A 10848-nucleotide genomic window follows, 5' to 3' on the forward strand; every position below is an offset into this window, starting at 1 on the left:
TATGGGTGAATTATATCTCACTGACCTTGGCTTCTTCCTCTTTCTGGGGCGTGTCCATGTTTGTCAGCATTGTGCCCACAGACTCAAACGCAGCTGTCGAAGAAAGCGGGTGACATTAGCTCAGTCTGAGACAAACAGCAGAGAATGATTAAGACAGGATATAGGGAACACAGCATGTGCAGGAGAAATATACATGTAAATGTACAAAGTATTGCAAATTACATAATTCATTATATTCCTTACTGCCTCAGTTTTTTCTTTGGATAAAAAATAATATCATTACTCATTCTTGAACTTTAAGAATGACTAAGACAAAGATATGAATGTCAGAGCCAACACAGTAACATATACAAATGAAGCACCTACATGTTAAAGGGACCATGAATTCTTCAAATTTGTCCTCGTCATCTTCTTTGAGGTCAACCATTAACAGTCGAGCCAGAGCTGTGTAAAAAGTGGTTCTACACCTCATGTCAGCAAACGAACGATTGTTCGCGTTCAAACCCAAGAACGGAAAATGTTCATTCTGAAAAATCAAATTAGTTAGTGATTTCCATTTTCCACAAGATGACATGATTACAACTAGGGTTATTTTACAGTGTATCATATTAATCAATATACTTGAGTGTCTGAAAGGTTAAGAAAACTTCATTCAATCACTGTTTTGAAATATTTTGGTGGATTTTTAATTCAAACATCTGTAGAAATGTTTGCGGTTTGTTTAAAGGAGCAATTTCCCCCAAATTCCAAATTTTGCAATTCACCAAAATAGCTATATATGGTTATATCAACAGAAGATTAAAATGTTTTCTAATTTACTATAAGAGTATTTTAATAGGGCGCGATGGTCATGGCTATTTTCAGCCTGTATTGACCTCCTTTAAAAGAAGAGCTCTATTTAAAAGCATAGAAAATTACCCACAATTAAAAAGTAATATGAAATATGCATTTTTTCTTCACTAAATAACAAATCATATCTTAAAATCCTAGGTAAGATGGTAGATAGATTTTATGGTTAACTTGTCGACTATCCAGCCTCCTTACCAATCAAACATATTTCCATTTTCAGTTTTTGCCTTCAAATCAAGCCATAAAAGCTTCTATTCTGTGGGAATTCAATCTCCAAACAGTTACACACTTATTTTTAGCAATTTGATAACTAACTTAAGTAAGCAACTTAAAACAAACTGTACAGCATCTAGCTTGACTAATTTTCGGACAGAGCTGTAGCCCACGGACAGATTGTTTAGAAGCTGCAGGGTCTTCCACGTTATTGGTTCACTTCGGGCCCAGTATTTAAGTTTGTAGTTCTACAATCAATTTTTCTAAGTCCAAGGGTCATAACTCTGTCAGAAATTGCTCTATCATACCCAAAATCAAACTTGATCTAAATATTATCAAGATAAACCTGCAGACCGAATTAAATATTAATATGTGCAACCTCTGGGAAGAAAATGAGCAGAAACTGCAAACAACTCGAATTTTTCTAATTCCAAGGGCCATAACTCTGTCGAAAATTGTTCGATCTTACCCAATTATATCAAACTTGACCTAGATATTATCATGATAAACCTGTATACCAAGTTTCATTTCAATATGTTTATCCTTTGCAAAGAAAATGAACAAAAACTGTTGGTGGACCGACTGACCGACAGACAGCAGCAAAGCAATATGCCTTCTCTTCTTCGAAGGGGGGCTTTATAATATTTAAAGACAAAATTAATTCAATCAAACTGTGTATCAGTAATAGAAATATTTCTCGAAAATTGTATGGATCCAAGCAATATTGAACTCTAGTCTCATTCAACCTAACACTCGGCTGACACCGTTAATCTCCGACAAGGATTAAGGGAGACAGACGAACGTCGAGTTGAACGAGACTATATTGAACTCTGGCGTAGGAATACATATGACTACAAAAAATATTTAAATTGTTCATACCATGTAAAATCTGACTATTTTCAAGGTATTTTATAAATAAGTTTCCTTGAAAAACAATGCTTTAGCATACATTACATAGAATTTATCAATTATTTTCAAGAACTAAGTCTTCTCAGCAGCAATGATTTGTGCTGAGGTCCAAACACTGTTTCACTTTCGGATGTCTGAGTAACTGCATAGGAGAGTTGATTAAAATCAACTCCCAAAAATGATTTTCAGCATTTCTCAGGTTAGTAAAATAAAGCATACACAGAGAAAGTAAATATATAAAAGTATGTGTACTTACATTTTACCAATAAAAACACTCAGTACCATAGATTCATCATTTATCCTAACACTTCTGATAACCATCGATAAACCTGCAAGCAAACAACACACAAAAGTACCTATACGCCTAATTCAATACTTGTTTCTTATTCACATATAAATAGACAACATCTTTGGACATGTTTGTTAACATTTGCAATTTTTTCTATTTTGATAACTGTTTATCATTTAGATAACTACATCTTAAAACAGTCTTGTTGAAAAAAAATCTATTGACATTGATAATTATTCTGACAATTCATCTAAACATTATTCCTTATAAACAAAACAGTTTTATGAAACAAAACAAGATCTGTATCTCACCTTAGACATTTTAGGAACTTGGTCCCCAACATAAATTTTCCTAAATTGTTCAAAAAAGCTTAATATGGCAAGGTCTAATTTTTCACAGGCATACTGGGCAATCCTAGAGTCCACTAAATTCATTAACAGTAAAACCCTGTAATTTGACAACCTTGTGACCATGGTACTTGAATCGCTACTTTCTTCCTTATTGTACAGAATAAATACAGATACTAACTAATGTGTTATAACACACATTGCAAACTCAAATTCACCCACATTTATGATTACAAACGGGCCTCAAAGCTTGTATTTACATCTTTTAAAATAAAAAAAGATACCAATAAGTTCTACATGTAGGCAATAAGAATTTCAAAATAATTTCTATAGCATGTTCATGTAACTGTACAAAAGATCCAACAGAAACACAAATCAGTATCCCCACTATCAAAAGGACACCTTCTCCCCTTACCTACAAGCTAGCTCCCAGTCAGAGGGACACCCTCTCCCCTTACCTACAAGCTAGCTCCCAGTCAGATGGACACCCTCTCCCCTTACCTACAAGCAAGCTCCCTGTCAAAGGGACACCCTCTACCCTAACCTACAAGCTAGCTCCCAGTCAGAGGGACATCCTCTCCTCTTACCTACAAGCTAGCTCCCTGTCAGAGGGACCCCCTCTCCCCTTACCTACAAGATAGCTCCCTGTAAGAGGGACCCCCTCTCCCCTTACCTACAAGCTAGCTCCCAGTCAGAGGGGCATCCTCTCCCCTCACCTACAAGCTAGTTCCCTGTCAGAGGCACACCCTCTCCCCTTCCCTACAAGATAACTCCCTGTCAGAGGGACCCCATCTCCCCTTACCTACAAGCTAGCTCCTTGTCAGAGGGACCTCCTCTCACCTTACCTTCAAGCTAGCTCCCTGTCAGAGGGATACCCTCTCCCCTTACCTACAAGCTAGCTCCCTGTAAGAAAGACTCCCTCTCCCCTTACCTAGAAGATAGCTCCCTGTCAGAGGGACCCCCTCTGTCCTTACCTACAAGTTAGCTCCCTGTCAGAGGGAGCCCCTCTCCATTCACCTACAAGCTCCTTGTCAGAGGGACACCCTCTCCCCTTACATACAAGCTATCTCCCAGTCAGACGGACATCCTCTCCCCTACCTTACCTACAAGCTAGCTCCCTGTCAGAGGGACCCCCTATCCCCCTACCTACAACCTTGTAGCTTGTAGGTAAGGGGATAGGGGTGCCTAGCTCCCTGTCAGAGGGACCCCCTCTCCGCTCACCTACAAGCTCTCTGTCAGAGGGACACCCTCTTACCTTACCTACAAGCTAGCTCCCAGTCAAAGGGACCCCCTCTCCCCTCACCTACAAGCTCCCTGTCAGAGGGACATCCTCTCCCCTTACCTACAAGATAGCTTTCTGTCAAAGGGACCTCCTCTTACCTTACCTACAAGCTATCTCCCTGTAAGGGGGACACCCTTTCCCCTCACTTACAAGCTAGCTCCCTGTCAGAGGGACACCCTCTCCCCTTACCGACAAGATAGCTCCCAGTAAGGGGGATGCCCTCTCCCCTCACTTACAAGATAGCTCCCTGTCAGAGGGACTCACTCTCCCCTTACCTACAAGATAGCTCCAAGTAATAGGGACACCCTCTCCCCTCACTTACCAGTTAGCTCCCTGTCAGAGGGACATCCTCTCCCCTTACCTACAAGATAGCTCCCTGTCAGAGGGACCACCACTCACCTTACCTACAAGCTACAGACCCTGAAACGTACTACTACACCAAAAAAGCGTGCGACTTTCGTGCGAGAAACGTTTCGTGTAAACCGTTTAGCGTTTCGTGTAAACCGTTTAGCGTTTCGTGTGAATCGTGAAGCGTTTCGTGTAAACCGTTTAGCGTTTCGGGCAAAGCGTGCAGCGTTTCGGGCAAAGCGTGTGAATCGTTTTGGGCAAAGCGTGCGAGAACTGTGTGAAACGTTCATCAGATTTCATTCGGAACTCTCTGACAATTTAATTGTTTCAAAATAGCCCTCGTGTTAAACATTACTTTAAACTGATTGGCAAAACTCCTTTGAGATATTCTCGTGAAATAAATCTATAAGAAATAATATACTTATCTTTTTACAAACTTGAATTAATTTTTAACAAACAAAAGAAAAGTACGCGTATTGAAGGAAGACTAGTTACTGAGACTATTAGGCTGTGTACAACCAGTACACATACATGTAACCTCGGACATCGGGTAAGACCTGCACCTGGCTGAACCTGTCAATCAAACTCTGTGTATTCGTTTTCATTGGATGGTCACGCATCTCTTTTTTTGTCAATAGCCAATAGAAATTTAATGACTTCAAGGTAGTCGGAATCAGTATTTGATGATGCACACAATTTCAATGATAGATTATTTAACATTAATTTAAACAAAATTAAATGTAAACATAGAAATATACTGTTCATTTCTATGAAATGCGGGAAGTAAATTCTTCTGAATCCCGATTAAAAATATTTCTACAAGTTATTATTTTAATTATTTAAACACTGATACCGGAAAACAACAAGTAATTTACACACTGAAATTTTCCTAAAATGTACACATGCAATTAATTATTATGGGAATCTATATGCATGGTACTTAATTCAAATAGATTAATTTATGATAGATATATTGTACGCCGTTATGCAGGGTGCCGGTTATGTATACGAATATTGAGACAAAAATCTAAATCATTTTTTTATTTGTTGTTCTTTCCGAAATCCAAAAAAGTAATGACAACTTTCTTTATTGTTTAATCCATTGATTTTTCTCTGTGATGTTATGTACGGAACATTTATTTACGCGAATGATTCGACATAAAAAAAATTAGTTGGTTGTTTTATAGCATTTTTCTAACTTATGTGACTAATTTAATTTTACATAACTTTCAAAATTATCAATGTAAATAATTACAGGTTTATTTACAGTTAGTTTTTTTTACATCGTATTCTCTGAAACCAATAAGAATATTAATGTGAGAAGAAAAAACAAATCCCAATGAATACTGAAAAACCAAATTATCAATGTAAATAATTACAGGTTTATTTACAGTTAGTATTTTTACATCGTATTCTCTGAAACCAAGAAAAATATTAAAGTGAGAAGAAAAAACAAATCCTGCCGAATACTGAAAAACCGATTTCAGTTTGTAATCATACGGATTTTATTTTTGGTATTGAATATTGTGTTATGGTAACTTTTTTCTCTGGAATTTTTATTATTTACTGGACTAATAAGAATCATGGATATTTCTTTTGAGCAATAAATATTTTTATAGAAGTAATATTTTTGACTAGTTCTGTGAATAAATAATTTTTTGCTTTAAATATAAGTACCAAATTAATTGAATTAATCAATTCAATACTTATGTACATATATGTTTCTAATATCAGTATTTCAATTATTTCGTGTTTTCTTAAAATTAATTCCTACTAACAGAGTAAGAAGAAAGAGAAAGGGTAAAATCCGAGAGGACCCGAATCGATCAGGATAAAAGCGTGTCCAAAGCGTGTGAAAAGCGAGCAAATCGTTTCGTGCGAGAATCGTTTCGTGTAAACCGTTCAGCGTTTCGTGTAAATCGTTTAGCGTTTCGGGCAAAGCGTGCAGCGTTTCGTGTAAACCGTTCAGCGTTTCGTGTGAACCGTTTAGCGAGCGTGCAGCGAGCGTGTGGTGTAGTAGTACGTTTCAGGGTCTGTAGCTCCCTGTCAGAGGGACCCCCTATCCCCTTACCTACAAGCTAGCTCCCTGTCAGAGGGACCTCCTCTCATCTTACCTAGAATATAGCTCTCTGTCAGAGGGACACGCTCTCCCCTTACCTACAAGCTAGCTCCCAGTCAGATGGACAGCCTTTCCCCTTACTTACAAGCTCCCTGTCAGAGGGACACCCTCTCCCCTTACCTAAAAGCTAGCTCCCAGTCAGAGGGATATCCTCTCCTCTTACCTACAAGCTAGCTCCCTGTCAGAGGGACACCCTTTCCCCTTGCCTACAAGCTAGCTCCCTGTAAGAGGGACCCCCTCTCCCCTTACCTACAAGCTAGCTCCCAGTCAGAGGGACATCCTCTCCCCTAACCTACAAGCTAGCTCCCTGTCAGAGGGACACCCTCTCCCCTTACCTACAAGATAACTCCCTGTCAGAGAGACCCCATCATCCCTTACCTACAAGCTAGCTCACTGTCAGAGGGACCTCCTCTCACCTTACCTTCAAGCTAGCTCCCTGTCAGAGGGACACCCTCTCCCCTTACCTACAAGCTAGCTCCCTGTAAGAGGGACTCCCTCTCCCCTTACCTAGAAGATAGCTCCCTGTCAGAGTGACCCCCTCTGTCCTTACCTACAAGCTAGCTCCCTGTCAGAGGGACCCCTCTCCCCTCACCTACAAGCTTCCTGTCAAAGAGACACCCTCTCCCCTTACATACAAGCTAGCTCCCAGTCAGACGGATATCCTCTCCCCTTACCTTACCCACACGCTAGCTCCCTGTGAGAGGGACCCCCTCTCCGCTCACCTACAAGCTCTCTGTCAGAGAGACACCCTCTTACCTTACCTACAAGCTAGCTCCCAGTCAGAGGGACCCCCTCTCCCCTTACCTACAAGCTCCCTGTCAGAGGGACACCCTCTCTCCTTACCTACAAGATAGTTCCCTGTCAGAGGGACCTCCACTTACCTTACCTACAAGCTAGCTCCCTGTAAGGGGGACACCCTTTCCGCTCACTTACAAGCAGGCTCCCTGTCAGAGGAACACCCTCTCCCCTTACCTACAAGATAGCTCCCAGTAAGGGGGACGCCCTCTCCCCTCACTTACAAGATAGCTCCCTGTCAGAGGGACTCCCTCTCCCCTTACCTACAAGATAGCTCCAAGTAATGGGGACACCCTCTCCCCTCACTTACCAGTTAGCTCCCTGTCAGAGGGACATCCTCTCCCCTTACCTACAAGATAGCTCCCTGTCAGAGGGACCTCCACTCACCTTACCTACAAGCTAGCTCCCTGTCAGAGGGACCCCCTATCCCCTTACCTACAAGCTAGCTCCCTGTCAGAGGGACCTCCTCTCATCTTACCTAGAATATAGCTCTCTGTCAGAGGGACACCCTCTCCCCTTACCTACAAGCTAGCTCCCAGTCAGATGGACAGCCTTTCCCCTTACTTACAAGCTCCCTGTCAGAGGGACACCCTCTCCCCTAACCTAAAAGCTAGCTCCCAGTCCCCTCTCCCCTTATCTACATGCCATCTCCCTGTCAGAAGGACCCCTTCTCCCCTTCTCTACAAGCTAGCTCCCTGTCAGAGGGACACCCTCTCCCCTTATCTACAAGAGAGCTCCCTGTCAGAGGGACCCCCTCTCCACTTACCTACAAGCTAGCTCCCTGTCAGAGGAACCCCTCTTCCCTTACCTGCAAGCTAGCTCCCCGTCCATGGCGTCGTGATCGTCTGTGCTGGCGAAGGAGATCCGACCATCTATCACAGCTCCTATTATGTACACTAACCAAGATAACCGACCTGAAAGGGTGAAGAAAGCACGGGTTTAAATAAATACCTATACTAAACAAGATAATCAACCTTAAAGATTTTACAAACTATCTAACCAATAACTGTCTACAGAAACTTCCTAATGTGATTTTTCCCTGTTGCTTTTAATATTTCTATCTCTACCTGTATATCATCTTTATTTTAAATAGTACTCTCTCTTTTGTTCTTCCTTTTTAAAGTATTCATCATGTCACCATAAAATGACCACCATGGAGATAACCTCACCTTCTTGTATCGTAATCTCTACCCCCTGGGTTCCTGAATTGATGGCCTCCTGATACCGCTGGGCTGCCTCATCAAACAGTTGAACCAGGAGACCACAGGTCTTCTCGTATTCACACCTCCAAATGGTAGAGAGCTATCAATTGTAACTGTTACAAACTTTTACACCATACAATACACACAAACAATACTATGTCTGTTAAATCTGATGCATACAGCAAAGAAAACATGCGTATTTTAGTGCATTTGATTTTGTCCTACTTGAAATTCATTAACTATCACAAATAGAGGTCATGTTGTCCTGTACTTAATCATAGCTTACCTGGTCTAACTGTTGATTGATCATTCCCTGGTCCTCTAATGGATCGTCTAACCCGTCTCTACAACGTTGAAAAGAATGTACATTTTAATGCAACGCTGAAGAATCCAATCAAAATACTTGTACTATGTAGATGTACATAGTTTATCATCTTAAAAGAAATCAATCCTCTACATAGTAACATACATGTACAATTAGATCCACCCTCTACATAGTAAAATACATGTACAATTAGATCCACCCTCTACATTGTTACAGACAGGTACAATTAGATCCACCCTCTACATTGTTACAGACAGGTACAATTAGATCCACCCTCTACATTGTTACAGACAGGTACAATTAGATCCACCCTCTACATTGTTACAGACAGGTACAATTAGATCCACCCTCTACATTGTTACAGACAGGTACAATTAGATCCACCCTCTACATTGTTACAGACAGGTACTGTACAGTTACAAGTCTTTGAGCCTTCAAACATGTGTATTTCTTAGCACGTGTGTACCAGGCAATCTATATTAAATTAAGTTTAGCTCCACTTTTTGTTAAGAGTTTTTCTTTAACATGTCATTATCAAGCATGACTTATGCACTAGCTCTATATTACAAGTACTAGTTCTATATTCCAAGTACTAGGTCTATATTACAAGTCCTAGCTCTATATTACAAGTACTAGCTATTACAAGTACTAGCTCTATATTACAAGTACTAGCTGTATATTACAAGTACTAGCTGTATATTACAAGCATTAGCTCTATATTACAAGCACTAGCTCTATATCACAAGTATTAGGTTTATATTCCAAGTACTAGGTCTATATTACAAGTCCAAGCTCTATATTACAAGTACTAGGTCTATATTACAAGTACTAGCTCTATATTACAAGTACTAGCTCTATATTACAAGTAATAGGTCTATATTACAAGTCCTAGTTCTATATTACAAGTACTAGCTCTATATTACAAGTACTAGGTCTATATTACAAGTCTTAGCTCTATACCACAAGTACTAGCTCTATATTACAAGTACTAGGTCTATATTACAAGAACTAGCTGTGTGAGGACAATGGCGACAATGCTCACTTGATGACGACAGTGACCGACTCTAGGCGGGACATGGTGTAGGCCTTGAAAATCTCGGGCGTGTACGTCTCCAGCAGGTGTGGCTCGTTAGCCTTAACATACGGCATGGACGCCACCATCTTCTGCCACAGACTCAACAGGTAGTGTACACTGTTAGGCGCAAACTACCACATTTGCTGCAAAACTTGTTAAATTGTCACTATCTAAATCTCTGGTACTCTTAATAAACACAATTACAAATTCTATATTTAATCTACGATTAGCCATCAATTTAAGTGTTGCTGGTTTGAATCCTCAATTGTTAATTGGCTCTGTGTGATCATCTACCAGGTACACACCAGCACATTTGTTCCTTTTTTATCCATTTAAAAATTCTTACCCTCAGACTGGTCACAGTAAACTCCGCAATCCGTTTGATCAATTCCGGATAATTTGTGACCTTGACTAACTCTCCAAGCTGGTAATTTGTTTTCAGCCTTGCTAACAGGCGACAAAACTCATGGTAGTTACTCGGATCAGACAAAGCCTGCAACATTACATGGGATTTTGTATTTCAAGCCTTAATCTTTTCAAATTTCCAATCACATACATGTATATATTTCAGTTTATTTCAAAATTAATAAAATATTGGATATTTCTGAAGAATAATTCATGTAAATAAATATTTTTTAGCATTGGGGGAAGTCACTTACTACAAATTCTTTCACCTACTAAACATTAAGTCACAATAAACAAGAGATGTTTGTAAAACACTTATGCCCCCCTCCCTTGCAAAGAACTGTGAGAAAATGAACGGAAACTACAAAGGCACAAAAATACTTGAACGTACCAAAAACTAAACTTGATTTACACATTATTATGATAAACATGTATACCCAATTTCAATTCAATATGTGCATCCTTTGCTAAGAAAATGAACAGAAACTGTTGGTGGACCGATCGACCGACCGACAGACAGCAGCAAAGCAATATGCAATAATAAGTAATAAAAATACATGTACTATCATTAATTTTTCTTTTCATTCTTTTTGAGCCCACAATAACAAGAACTTATAATTACATGTAATTTTTTTCTTAGACAGAAAAATTTCCCCACAAAATCTCCTGACTTCACATACTAGTATATAT

At 39.8% G+C, this 10848-nt stretch overlaps 1 protein-coding gene across 8 annotated transcripts in view; it reads right to left on the minus strand.

Moving 5' to 3' along the window:
• LOC105341516 (exportin-7) overlaps nt 1–10848 on the minus strand; it is a 104791-nt gene that overhangs the window by 57322 nt on the left and 36621 nt on the right. For 4 of the 8 annotated variants that reach the window (XM_066070269.1, XM_066070271.1, XM_066070275.1 and 1 more), the window contains exons 20-21: nt 367–526; nt 26–93 (exon numbers count right to left, since the gene is read on the minus strand). The exons of 3 other annotated variants lie outside the window; for them this stretch is intronic. In XM_066070269.1, the coding sequence (XP_065926341.1) occupies nt 26–93; nt 367–526 (228 nt within the window). The remainder of the gene's footprint in view (nt 1–25; nt 94–366; nt 527–10848) is intronic. One more of the 8 variants, XM_066070268.1, reaches the window with a different exon arrangement.

The sequence above is a fragment of the Magallana gigas genome, chromosome 8 (assembly GCF_963853765.1).
Source record: "Magallana gigas chromosome 8, xbMagGiga1.1, whole genome shotgun sequence".
NCBI lineage: Eukaryota > Metazoa > Mollusca > Bivalvia > Ostreida > Ostreidae > Magallana > Magallana gigas.